The sequence below is a fragment of the Papio anubis genome, chromosome 12 (assembly GCF_008728515.1).
Source record: "Papio anubis isolate 15944 chromosome 12, Panubis1.0, whole genome shotgun sequence".
Taxonomy (NCBI): Eukaryota; Metazoa; Chordata; class Mammalia; order Primates; family Cercopithecidae; genus Papio; species Papio anubis.
The window spans coordinates 15,235,492-15,249,582 of record NC_044987.1 but is presented as its reverse complement, the minus strand read 5'-3'; the positions used below and the strand labels follow the sequence as shown (position 1 = coordinate 15,249,582).

The following is a 14,091-nucleotide window of genomic DNA, read 5'->3' as shown; positions in this document are numbered from 1 at the left end:
GGTTTCAGTGAGCCGAGATCGCGCCATTGCACTCCAGCCTGGACGACAGAGTGAGACTCCGTCCCCAAAAAAAAAATTTATTGCCTTTCTAATGGCCCTTTTAACAAAAATAATACATGTTAACTAAAATTTAGAAAATACAGGTAAGCAGGCTGGGCGCAGTGGCTCATTCCTGTCATCCCAGCAGTTTGGGAGGCCGAGGCTGATGGATCACAAGGTTGAGATTGAGACCATCCTGGCCAACATGGTGAAACCCTGTCTCTACTAAAAATACAAAAATTAGCTGGGTGTGGTGGCATGTGCCTGTGGTCTCAGCTGCTTGGTAGGCTGAGGCAGGAGAATCACTTGAACCTGGGAGGCGGAGGTTGCAGTGAGCCAAGATTGCGCCACTGCACTCCAGCCCAGTGACAGAGTGAGACTCTGTCTCAAAAAGAAAAAAAAAAAAGAAAAAGGAAATATAGGTAAGCAACACTGAAGAAATAAGTGGTATCTGTAATCTTACTACCTAGAATCAGACAGTAGTTAGCAATTTGATACATGTTCATTGCCATTCTTTCTTGTATGAAATCATATTGTCATTGCTGGTTTTCACTAGAAATATCTTGAACATCTTTGCATGTTATTACATATTCTATTGCAATGATTTTCAAATTATTTCACATGATTATACATCAGTGTAACTAACTTAAGTGGAATCTCAGTTTGTAAAATAGCTAAGAATAGATCTATTGTAGTAGAAGCAGCGGTAGGCTTCTGTGGCTCCTGCTTGGAACCTCTAAGGCACTTGGGGACACAGTTGTGTGGCTCAATATTTATTCGGTACATTATTATTTGGTATTTAAGTTATTGCTTAATTTTCCAGCATTATAAATAATGCTGCAATGAATGTTCTTGATGGTTTCCTTAGGGAAAATTCTCAGAAATGGAGTTTCTGAGACCAAGAGTATGCGTGTTTGGTAAATACTTTTGTTGAATTACACAACAGAAACCTATCAATTCCTTATTTCTACAGCTGTGTAACAAAGTACCCATTCATTTCCCTATACCTTCACTGACACAATGCGGCCAAATACCACATTAAGAACAAACTAGGGCTGGGTGGGGTGGCTCAGGCCTGTAATCCTAGCATTTTGGGAGGCTGGAGCGGGAGGATCACTTGAACCCAAAAGTTTAAGACCAGCCTGGGCAACATAGTGAGACTCCGTCTCTACAAAAAAAAAAAAAAAAAAATTATTTTTTTAAGTTAGCCTGGTGTTGTGGCACATGCCTGTAGTCCCACCTACTGAGGAGGCTGAGGCGGGAGGATCACTTGAGCCCGGGAGATTGAGGCTGCAGTGGGTTGTCATCGTGCTACTGTGCTCCAGTGAAAAATCTAGGTGTTTCTTTGTTAATATGGATTGTCCTCCTGCCATCTCATTTTATTGTGAAAAATTACAAAGATAGTAGAGGTGAAAGAATTTTACAGTGAACACCCATATACTGATCACCTGGATTCTACTTTTAGCATTTTATTATATTTGTCTTATCAAACTTTATGTCTGTCTTTTGATGTTTTCAAAGTAAATTGTAGATACCAGTACATTTCTGCCTCAGAACTTCAGCATGCATTGCACAAATCTTAAGTGGATATTTGCCATTAACGGCAAAAAACACAATTACTTTTGCACCAACCTAATAAAAGTAATATGTAGACATAAGAAAAAAGCTCAAGTAAGATTAAAGGGGACTTTTATGTTCTGTGTTAAGTTTCTATAGCACTTACATGTGTTACTTTTATAATTAGGAAAACTAAACATCAAGCAGACAAATAAATGAAAGAGATGCTCCTTGTAGCATCTTTTGGATATGCAAAAATAATATAAAGAGGAAGGGAGGAGAAACAAATTCACACTCCAAGAAGTAGGTTTTTGTGTAGTTTTTTCCCCCTACAATTTGGTGGGGTGTTTTTGTATTTCTTGGGAGTTTTTTTGTTTCATTTCATGGGGTGGCAGAAGTCTTGTTTCCAAAGTTTCTGGGTGAAAGTTACATGTGGGTGTAACAGCCAGATCCTTGATGTGGGAGTCAGTAGATCTGGGATCTAGCCTCAGAATTTATGCTAACTCCCAGGTCACTTTCTCTCTCTGTATTTTAAATTTTTCTTATATAAAACAAGGAGTTTGAGAAAGCTTTTGACAAGCTATGCATTTCTTGAAACCATAGGTAGAGTTTAGAATTGGAATTTAGTGTACAGTTCTAACATATTGTCAGAAAAAATCTTGCTGTTTCTCTAACTCTAGGGCCTGGGACTCTATAATGAAACTTCTGTGGGGATTAGGACCAACCGGTGTCTCAGGTGATTAGCCCAGTATATCACCTCGGAAGCATAAAAGCTGCACCTTTGGTCAGTTGAAAGTGACATTTTTAGTTAGTGTGCTTTTGCTAATTACCTGTCTTGGTCAGTAGAAATAATAGTTCCCTAGGTGGCATGTGTTTTGCTCTGTTCAATTTGAGTTATGTCTGTTTTTAAGTCACTTACTTTATACTTCAAAGTTTACCAGTTTGTTACTACTTTTTCTGTTTTTCATTCTTCATCTTCCAGACCTCTTCCTGTGCCAAAACTGCCACCTGGGGAGCAGTGTGAGGGTGAAGAGGACACAGAGTACATGACTCCCTCCTCCAGGCCTCTACGGCCTTTGGATACATCCCAGAGTTCACGGTAGGTTCACAACAACCCTGTTTTGGGCCACATAGCTCTGTGCGGGTAATTGCTACCCTTCACCTGCTTGGCTTGCTGCCTGCACACAGTGTTATCCAGTCAGATTAAAGCAGAAAGATAAATCTAGCCCTTCATGGTTTAAGCCTTTTGTAGCTGTAGGTAATTGCACTTATGTTTTCTCAGCAACATGAGAACCTCAAAAACACACACACCTGTAACTTGCCACAAGAGTCAACCTTAACAACATTTATTAGTGATACTGGCAAAAGGAGGAGATTAATCTTCATAAGTTTATAGATAACAGTTCTATTTCCAAAGATCATTATGGCACTTTTCCTTCTGGTTCAGAGCATGTGATTGCGACCAGCAGATTGATACCTGTACGTATGAAGCAATGTATAATATTCAGTCCCAGGCGCCATCTGTCACTGAGAGCAGCACCTTTGGTAAGTAGCCATTCTGCTACTTTAAAAGTCATTGATATGTCATAGGAATGAACATGTAATATTTAGCGATTGAGATAGCTTAATCTAAGCTGAAAATTCTTCTGTAGCTGGGACTACAAGTATGTGCCACCATGCCTGGCTAATTTTTGTATTTTTAGTAGAGACGGGGTTTTACTGTGTTGGCCAGGCTGGTGTTGAACTCCTGACCTCAGGTGATCCACTCCTCCCAAAGTGCTGAGATTACAGGCATGAGCCACCATGCCAGGACAAAGCTGAAAATTATTTTCAATAATCTTTGGCAAAATGATCCATGGCAAAATAAAGGAGTAAAGTATCCCCATTCCTATATTTCCTACTCACACTACTGGTTCCTTTTGTGCTTTTCTTTGTCCTTTCAGGGCCTAGAGACATTTGTGTTCTATACCCTGGACCTGTAAGCTCCTTTTTATTCTCATCGCATTGATGAAATTCTTCTATGTGGGGGTGGTGAACACTGAATTCCCATGTTCACTAGCCTACCAGATTGAAAGTTCAAGAAGCCTGCTCTCACAGGACCTTCTGCTGATCTTCCAAGGTGGAATGTGGATAGAAATGTTTATTGAATGCTCTGAGATGACGTTCGAGTCATTGGCATCAGTGGCTATTAACCTTGTCAAGAATAACCTTTGGCATGTTCAAAAATGAAAACTGCAGTGTTGGTGCAGATTTTATTTTCTATTTTTATCTCTGTTTACATGGTGTTTGGCCCACAGTAGACAATCAGTAACTGTTCGTTGAACGAGATAAATGATTGCATACATGCAAAAATGAGTGGATGCCCCTATATTGAAATGTATTAGAAGATGAAGTGTGTCAGAAGAAGATCACCTCAATGATTTTTCTCCAGGTGAAGGGAGTTTGGCTGCAGCCCATGCCAACACTGGCCCCGAGGAGCCAGAAAATGAGGATGATGGGTATGATGTCCCTAAGCCACCTGTGCCGGCCGTGCTAGCCCGCCGGACTCTGTCAGATATCTCTAATGCCAGCTCCTCCTTTGGCTGGTTGTCTCTGGATGGTGATCCCACAACAAGTGAGTCTCCAGGCTACTTTGGGTTTGTCCTGAATGGCAGTATGGCCTGTATGTTTATATTGAAAGGGAGATGACCTTCTCTGGTGATAGTAAGTCAGTATGTGGATGTAGTAGGCTAAACATTATGTCTAAATGGGAGGAAAGTCCTAAGTTAGGAAGTTAGACTGTAGTCAGACTCTCTAGGATTTTTGCAGACTTAGAAAAGAGGTCGTTCTTTAAACTCTGGCTCTTCTTATGTTAGGGGTAGGTAGGATTTATAGTTTTTCTGAGTATGCCTTATGACACTGGTAGTTAGGTTTGACAGCTCAGACCACACATGCCTTTTTCCTGGGCTCTGTTCCATTGGAATGGAGGTGTGCTGGCTCTGGAACACACACTGAATGGGCCTGGAGCCAGCCCATGTTGGGCCTTGATTGTTGGAGGCTGCTCTTCTTGCACCTGTGGCTGCCTGGCAGGGCAGCAGCCAGAGTTGCTGTCACTTTGGAAATTGAAGATAGCCTTCAGGACAGACAGCTGGTGAAAAAGAATACAACCTTCGGTTGCCCAGACGAGCAGTGATCCCCACTCAGCCTTGGCTAATGCTTCTTTATTGCAACTTATATCTCTCTTTTTCCTTATTTGTAGAAGGCGAAGTTTAGTATCTTCTCTGGTCCCCTCAGAATTAAAACAGACAATTACATGTGCACAAACATGTTGCTTAGTGTAAAGCATGATGCAGTTGTTTATGACTGCAGTGGTTATTGTTTGTAGAACAGGTGCATGGTATATTTAGAAGGTTGTTTTTATTGTGATAAGGAGGAGGCTATATCTTAAAACCCTTGAACCTGTAAAACCCAGCCTTGTGACTGAAGAGCACATGTATCCAATTTACAGAAAGTCAATAATATCTTGATATTAGCACATTTTTATTGCTCTCGTTAAATGAGGATTTCCCCAGATTTGCAAATATTTGTTTTCCTATTCTAGATGTCACTGAAGGTTCCCAAGTTCCTGAGAGACCTCCTAAACCATTCCCTCGGAGAATCAACTCTGAACGGAAAGCTGGCAGCTGGCAGCAAGGTAGTGGTGCTGCCGCCTCTGCTGCCACCGCCTCGCCTCAGCTCTCCAGTGAGATCGAGAACCTCATGAGTCAGGGGTACTCGTACCAGGACATCCAGAAAGCTTTGGTCATTGCCCAGAACAACATCGAGATGGCCAAAAACATCCTCCGGGAATTTGTTTCCATTTCCTCTCCTGCCCATGTAGCTACCTAGCACATCACCTCCCTGTTGCAGGTTTAGAGGACCAGTGAGTTGGGAGTTATTACTGAAGTAGCACCTAGAAGGGCAGGAGTTCCTTTGGTGACTTCACAGTGAAGTCTTGCCCTCTCTGTGGGGTATCATATCAGTGGTTCCAAGATTTCAAAGCAGTGAAATGAAAATGGAGCAGCTAGTATGTTTTATTATTTTATGGGTCTTGAGAGTGCATTTGAAGGTGTCCTTCAGTTCCCACATAAAGAGAGTGTGGATTTTATTACATGATAACCTACCTGGGGAACAGTCCAGAAAGCTGTAGAACAAATATTTTGCTGGAAATCCTAATTGAGGACTTAAGACTTCCTGGGTTAAGGATGTGGCTGTGTGTGTGTCTGTCTGCCTGTGGTTGTGTGTATCCTTGTGATTATAAGATTAACCTGCTGTGTGTGTTAATTCCAGGCAGGGAATTAGCACAAAAGGTTTAGGAAGGAATCTTTTTTAAAGACTTCCATCTACTGTGGTATTATACCCAAGCCTAGTGTGTATTACAACTTCAACACTCCCCTTTGGCTTATATCACCATGTGCATAGCTAAAGTCTTCTATTTTTAGAACGCCCTCAGTCTGTTCTTTCCTCATCAACTCCTTCCTCATCCTTCTTGGTGTTCTGTCATTGGCCGTGGGCTTGCTATGACCAGCCTTACTGAGGCCAAGCAGCTTATGGGTTGTTCTTTATTGTGTGTGATGGTATTGGTTTGTTTGGTAGATAAGTGGGAGGAAAAGTACTGTTGCTACACTATTATAGTCATATTTGATACTAGCAGCTAACACTGGTCACTCCAAAGCACTGTTTCTATAGGAACATTGAATCTATTAAGATGTTTTGATTATCCTAATTACATAATGACCGATTTGAGATAGAGGCCTTTAAATACATTCCATGCCCTCCCCAGAAAATAGTCTGTGGGAGTCAGTTGCCTTGGTGCCAGGTATGTGTTCTGATGTAGGTCATGAGTCTTTCTACTTAATGGGAAGGGAAGAACATTTGTTTCCAGGATGACTTTCTGGCCAGAGTACTATAAAGCTTTTAGGAAGCTTCATTCACATGCTATTTAAATGCACAAAATAGACAGTAAGGATTTATCTGTTCAGTTTTTCTTCCCAGTGAATTAATTTCAGCTTATATGGGTGTCTTCATTTGAACATGAGGAATATTAGGTTAGATTTTCAGCAGTGATTTTTTCGTTTGCCCTTTAAGGAGTGGGGATAATGCCCATGGTGGCCCAGCCTCTTGCAGATAGCGCCTTCCCTGCATTGCTGCCTCCCGATGATGTCGTTTCTTTCTTGTGCCTGTGGCTTTGGGAATGTAACATCTCTTTCCTCCTTTCCTTCCCTTTTCCTCTTCACCTGAGGTCCTCAGTACTCTCTGTAATTACTGTATTCTTCACAGTAATTAGACATCATTCAGTGAATAAATTACTGTAGTCAAAGACAATATGGGCTGGCAGTTTGTGTAATCGCAGGTTCATAAAGAAGATTGAGAGTCCAGTTTGGAGAACCATTAGTCAGTTCCTTTATATGCTGATAAATGATCCCTCGAGTTCAGTTAGTATTCTGTCCAAAGTGTTTTGCTGACTTTCTTAGCAGTGTGTAACCTTTCTCCACATCAGAAGCAAGCCTGCTCTTTGATAAATATGTCTTCCTGAAAATCTAAATCATGCTTTTGTCTTTAGATCTAGACAGAATTGACCCTCCTTGGATCAGTCTTTTTTCTAGTCTTACCATCTTTGGAACTAAAACTTGTTCTAACTCGTCTCTTGGCATTCAGCTACTCCTGAATCTTTTGGTTTTATCCTCTGGCCTCAGAGCCATTTATGTTCCCAGAGTAGGCAGTACAGGACCTTGTGTTGATTTGCTATGGCTACCCAGTATCTTCTCTACATGGCATAAAGCGGCACAACCCACCATTAGGTGAGGTGGTCCTGAATTGAGGTGGAGTGGGGCAGAGGAAAATGGCAGTGAATATCGAACAGTAGACTGCCATCAACTTCTAACAGCCAGTACGTATACTGTTTAATTTTGAGGTAACGTTCAGTTTTGCATTTTCTTTAAATATTGAAGGCCTAGACAAATAACTAGAAGAAAAACGGCAGCAGATTCCAGGCCCGTCCATTTTGTGATTTTTTCTTTATCTGCAGATACTGCCTATAGTCTAAAGATCGCTTCAGAAGACAAAGCACTGGCTATATATCTTTTGCCTTTTCCATGCATCTAAATCTTCTCTGGAAATTATTGTCCCTACTGTGTAGGCTCAGGGCAGTCTCGACTTTTCCTTTTTTGAGTCCTGTGTGGCTCTTTGAATCAGCGTGAAACTGAGGCTCCAGCTCCGTGTGTTGTGCCTGTGTCCCATCGATGGGCTGGGGTGTTAGTTGTTCACGGGTATCTGCCAGCATTCAAGGTTTTGGATCATTTCATGAGGATCTTTCCTTTGACTGGGTGCTCTGAGGACACACCTGGGTCCGTGCCTGAGATTGCCAGGCAAGATTAAGGAAAGTTTTCATGTGGCTTTTGTTTTGAGATTATTGTCAAAAGCTTAGTTTCTTATATTTTCTGTTGACTAAGGCACCAGTAACCCATTCTTCACCCTCCATTTGTATGGAAATGTAAAATTCTTTGGCTTTGCTCTGAATTTAATTAAAACTGCCTTTTACGAACAGACTTCGAGTTTTGCCATTTTTGGCAAGCTCTTCCCCTTGTCCCTTCCTAGTGGCTGATAAAGTAAAAAAACCCACAACACTTTGTTCTCCTTTTTCTCATATTCATTGGGCTGTTGTATTCAGCCCAGTTTCATGCTTTCCCTGTGTCTTCACGGGTTGCTTTCCAAGCTGCCTTGTTGCTGGGTTGCTGGTCTGCAGCAACCACAACTGGACCTTTGCAGCTGCCCCCATGTTCCTTCCACTAAAGTAGAGGGTTCTTTAAATGGAAAAACCTGTGGGCTCTTAATATACCTCCCTTTAGTTAATACGCCAGGCAGCTTCTCATCTCAGCATTTACCTGTTAATATTTTTGTGAATAGTGCTCTGTACCTGTGGGTGGCCGCTCTCTTCCACTTGTCGTCTCCCCCGAGCCCCAGTCTACATAATCTGCCATTCTTTTCCCTTTCTCTTCTTACACAGACCCTCATTACCGGGGCCCAAGATGTGGGATAGTACTGTTAGTATTATTTAGCTATCTTGAAGATTTAAAAGATTTCTGGTTAAGGGAGGTGGGGGTCACTGTTCATTACTCTTAAAATATGTGTTTATAGAAAAGTAAAATGTGTTTATGGTCCTAAACAGTCAAGTCACAAATTTTTATAACAAAACTTCCTTGTAAAAACTAGGGACCACCTATATATTCCCTTTAAGATCTAGTTCTTTTTGTAGGTGTTCAGCAATGGTGATAAAGCAGAATATTCTCCTACCTCACATCTTGAAAATCAGAAGATTATAGGCCTTCTCAAACTATAAGTCCCTCTTCTTGCCATTGGCTTTTCTGACTCTGGAATGACCACTGTTTGTTGAAAAATAGTTTTCTGACCATTGGCCTGGCTGTAACAGTTTGTTCATCCAGCAAATGTTTGAGTGATGACCATGTGCCAGAAATGTCAGGCATTTGTCCTTCCCTTGGTACCACATAGTAGTTTACTAATGTTTGAGGGATTGTACTTGGACTGTCATAGCCTCTGCATTTGACCTTAAAATAGCTCTTCCCAGTAAGATTGTGCAATTTTTATTCACAGCTCTTTCATGTAGACTTACCTTTCCTTATAGAGCTGTCCTGATTAATAGCAGGGCAAGATTCTCCCATTATCCCCTGTTGTCTCCTATAGCTTTGATAATGCCTGGGAAATTCCTTGATGTAAGTCTCATGGATAGCGACTGTTTTTATGTTGGAATTTGTTCCAACATAATTAGAATCTGTTTGGCAAGTTGAAAGGTAAGTTGGCTCAGAGTTGCACAGTAGGGCGTTAAATGTTTAAGCAAAGCATCTGTCCGCACTGCCCTTTCCAATCTAGTGCCTTCCTTGAACTTCTTCCTGAGCTGCTATGTCCCTAATCTCCCTCGTTGGGAGGATTTTCATATCACCCTTCTGGGACCTGTCACCATGTCCTGTACTATTTGGAATTGGTTTTCCAGTCTTTCAACAACCTTTGCAGCTAACTCTATGTTTTAGAAGGGCTGGAGGTTTGGGCGCTATCTTTGGGTCTCAGGACCCAAAGATCCTTGAGTCAGTTGTTTGGTCTTCCAAGAGCCAGACATTATACAGATTGAACTCCATCAGTGCCCTAATTGTCAGCCTTTACCTCCCTCTCAGAGCAAGGAATTTAGGGATTCTAAAGCTTAGTGTCCACACATCATTCTGCCAGACCTTAGAGCTTTAGAAGCTCAATCTAAAGTACTCTAACTCAGCATAAACTATTACTGTCACTCTCTTGAACTCAGTTTCCATGAGCAGTCTTTTGTTAGAAATACGTAGAACTGCTTAATGCCTAGAGGGTGGTGGATAGTGAAGGACGGTCAAGGTTGTATTTTTGACTGCTTAGGGATCCTTTGGATACAAGAAACAGAAATGTTCAAGCAGAAGAAAGGAGGGACTCATGGTAAGGCTGCAGGGTATTTCACAGAACCCAGGATGGGAAGTGCCTTTGGTTCTCGGGTGGAGCTGGAACTGCAGAGCTTTGCACCTAGTCCTTTCTCCTGCTTCCCTGTCTGGTTTGGTATGCGTGACCCCCAAATAGGCACTCCAGTCCTCAAGTCCACACCACCTTCCAACTCTGCGGATCACCATGAACAAATTCTCAATTTCCCATACTACTATTTTTTTTTTCTTTTTTTTGAGAAGGAGTCTTGCTGTGTCACCTAGGCTGGAGTGCAGTGGTGCAGTCTCCACTCACTGCAACCTCCTCCACCTCCCAAGTTCAAGCAGTTCTCTGCCTCAACCTCCTGAGTAGCTGGGATTACAGGTGCCTGCCACCATGCCTGGCTAATTTTCATATTTTTAGTAGAGATGGGGTTTCACCATCTTGACTGGGCTGGTCTTGAACTCCTGACCTCGTGATCCACCCGCCTCGGCCTCCCAGAATGCTGAGATTACAGGCGTGAACCACCGCTCTCAGCCCATACTTCATATTCTTAAGAAAAACTACACTCAGCCTGGCACATTAATCAAGTATCCTTGAGCAGTTGGCCTTGCCAGGGAGAGCAGAGATGTGGCAGACTCCTTCAGCTGGAGACAGGGAGCTTCTCAGAGAAGTGAGCAGAGACTCCGCAGATGCCCTAAAAAGGCTTCTACTCAAGGAGTAAAGCCTCTACTCCCGCCTTTTTGCTAGTGGAAAGGAAGGCATGGGAGTTTTTCTGGGACATCATAGAATATTCTTAGGTTTAACTTAATTCTGGTCATTGTCATCTTTATTTCCTGTTTTTCTTCCCTTTGTCAGTCTTGGCATCCAAGATTTCTTACCTCCCTCTTGTGGGCCAGCCTGTCCTGTTCCAGAGCTAGCCTGTTCCTGGGTGGCCTTCCTTAGCCTCCATTCAGCCTCAGGTCTTTTGCCTTCTTCCGTGTTACTTAGAAAGCAGAATCTAATAATGGGTGCCACTGTAGCCACTATCCATGGACTTCTGGGTCCTCTTCAGGTTTGAGTGCTTGGAAATGTTCATTCTCTGGGCTTGCGGCCTGTCTCCTCCACTCTCCTCCTTACCCTCTCCTCCTTCCTGTGTGAGGGCCGCTCTGCAGTAATGTTCTCAGGCAGGCCTTCCTAGGCACCTCAGAAACTACTTTGCCAGAGCCAGTAAGAATATATAATAATGGAGCAGTTGCCAGGATAGAAATTAAATATAGATTCCAGTTTAGGATAGAGTTTTTACTGAGAGGTCTTTAGACAGTATACCTGTGTCTTCTCTGGCAATTGCTTTCATTTTAGTCCTATATAAAAGCTTTCCTTTTCTTTTTTTTTGTTTAACTATGCTTTTGCTTGCCTGAATCTTTTGTCCTGAGTTGTAAGGTATTTCATACTGCCTTACTTAAAGGTTTATTAAACTACTAGAGTCATTTGATACACACAGAAGTTACCTGATAATCCAAAGATGTCCATCAAGGGAGGAAGGATGGGTCATCAGACTTTGCATTTGATGTTGTAGTCTAGGCTCCTGGGTTAAGCAGCAGAGGGACAGCAGTGCCATGTGCCTTCACCGTGTCCCAGGAAATCTGAGTTGGTTCCCGTGGGAAATACCAGTGTTTCTTGGTTCTGAAAAGTAGCAAAAGAGTAAGAGATGGGGAAGTAGGGATGGGGAGAGCAAGCCCTGCACGTCCGTGGTGAGTCAGGTGGGGAGCACAGGTGGAAGGGCTGGCTGTTGACAGATAGACTAAGCTGTGTGGCGCTCTTGCCGCCCCTTCCTGGGTACAGAGCTTGAGAAAAATGCAGCCGACCACTGCCTGTGTTTGTATAGAGCAAAGCCCAGAAGCCAACCTCACATCTCCTGATTTGGCAGCTGAAGAAATCAGCAGAGTCCTGATTGCCTGATTCAGTTCCAAAAATGAATGTCAGGCCCCTCCCTCCCCCCAACATTGCCTCTCCTGCATTCTCCTTCTACCCTCAAATCAGACAGGCGGCCAGAGAGGAGTATTGCTCAATGCGTGCTACGTGCAACTCCTCAGGCCTTGCGCCACCTCCATGCTGAGCCCTGAAGCAGGGTGTCCTGGGTGCCTGTGTGTCAGCTCCCTCCTCTCTACCTACCTCTGACCTTGTTGTGGGTGAGGGTAGCCATGCTTATGGCCGTCTTAGAACTGGAGAGGCGGAGAACTACTTAGGAGTCTGTGGACCACGTGTTGTCTTCCATGGCCTCTTTTCTCCTGCTGTCTGGGTGAGTGAGCCTGCAACGCAATGCCCACGAGAGTAAATGCCTCCTGACCTACCCTGCTCAGCACTGTTCTAGTGTCTTGGCCTTGAAAGAAAAGCCTGACTTCCTGCTGAAACATGTGGTAGTGGCATGGCAGCTATGAGGCACCTCCTACATCTGTTTTCTGGCTGTGGTGACTTGGGATTTTTAACCTTATATATCTTTTTCCTTTACTCAAAACAAAACAATTTTTAGCACACTGAAAAAAAAAAAAAAAAAAAGCCGAATGTTTTGTGCCTTTCTAAGGCAGCACTGTATCCCAGGCTGCATTTTAGGACTTAATATGGAAATACCAGAGTCTGAGCTCCTCTACCTTGAGTTTCATTAGTCCTTAGTGTCTAGGAGACAGGAAAGAATGCTCTCTGTGACTGGAGAGGTGACAGGCAGGTGCAGTGTGTCCAGAGTCCCTTTCCCCTGCCGTGAGACTTCAGTGGAGGAGAGCAGCATTGTACCCTGGGATCATTTGGTTGGTTCCAATCACAAGCTTAGTTATCAGGTTGCATGCCTTGTCTCCTGCAAGAGACAGAACGTTCCACAATTCCCAGGTAAACTCTGGACCATTCCAAGTGTCCTAGCCTCCTGATGACATTAATTACCCAGTTGTGTGGAGGAGTGTAGGATGGACTCTCCTGAGAAGGGGAGGTTGGTGGTTTTGTCTTCTTTTTGCTGGATCCTGAACTGGTCTAGACCTCCTGTCCCCACCCCCCGCCCCCATCAGATGTGGCTGGCCTTTCATTTGAAGGCTTCAGACTTAAAGCATTAAGCAGCTAGTGCCCTCTGCAGGGCCTGGTTTCCCCAGGGAAGGGCAGCAAGGAACACGGACCAGAAGCCTGTCCTCAGTAATGTGACTATAGTGAGCTTTAGCAAAAGTTTTTCTATATAATGACATTTTACTTATCTCTTACCCTTTCCTCAGTTTTCCCTTGCCTTTAACTAATAAAAATTGGGAGATAGAAATTTTAAAGTCCTCCTTATTCAAGATTTTGAAATTCTTAGCCTGGGGGTGCTGGAGAGAACCTGATGCTTTCTCCAGAATGAAGAGTCCCAATTTGTATATCAGTGTTAAGAAGAAAACAAACACATAGATAAGATTTTCGTGGACTATTTTAAAAATGTGTCATTAATATAAAAAAATTTATATTAGCAGTATTTAATCATTCTCACCTGTAAAGAATAAGAAAAACAGAAGGTAAATATTCTTACAGAGAATAGCAGAGCTTTAAGATTCATTTTCATTTTAAGTCCATTTTATTTTGCCAGTGTATTAATGTTTAGAAGTCTGTTATACTAATGTTATTTATTAATTTTTTTCATTTCCATACACAGTTAACTAAAGAGCTTTTTCAAGCACCCATGTCTGTAAAAAAATATTTTTAAATAAAGTTTCTTTTGTTGTAGCGGACTTGAGTTCTTGCTCATTCAGGGGGTTGGGAGGTAATAGTCGAGTTGCCGTAGGACCAAATGCCAAGGCCCCCTTCCTCATGGCGGTGAGCCTGAGCTGCTTCTGTTCCAAATGGCAGGAAAGCATAGGAAGGGGACACAGCTCCTGCTAACAGCCTGCCAGGCCCTTCATGCTGCATCAGGGCAGTTTGGCTGCTGAAAAGTAGAGTGACTGTCCGCTGTGTGGTAGAACTTGAGCCATTTGCTCAGAAGCAGAGGTAACCCCTGATCTCTGCTGCCAACTGGAAACGGTTTTGTGTGCCTTTTGG

The 14,091-nt window shown here is 42.9% G+C and overlaps 1 protein-coding gene across 3 annotated transcripts in view; it reads left to right on the top strand.

The window, feature by feature from the left end:
- The window catches only part of CBL (Cbl proto-oncogene), a 106,774-nt gene extending 92,993 nt beyond the window's left edge, over positions 1 to 13,781 (top strand). For all 3 annotated transcript variants that reach the window (XM_003910827.5, XM_021926629.2, XM_021926628.2), the window contains 4 exons: positions 2,579 to 2,695; positions 3,044 to 3,141; positions 4,028 to 4,210; positions 5,177 to 13,781. In XM_003910827.5, coding sequence (XP_003910876.1) covers positions 2,579 to 2,695; positions 3,044 to 3,141; positions 4,028 to 4,210; positions 5,177 to 5,463 — 685 coding nt within the window. In that variant the 3' untranslated portion in view covers positions 5,464 to 13,781. The remainder of the gene's footprint in view (positions 1 to 2,578; positions 2,696 to 3,043; positions 3,142 to 4,027; positions 4,211 to 5,176) is intronic.
- Positions 13,782 to 14,091: the final 310 nt, after the last annotated feature.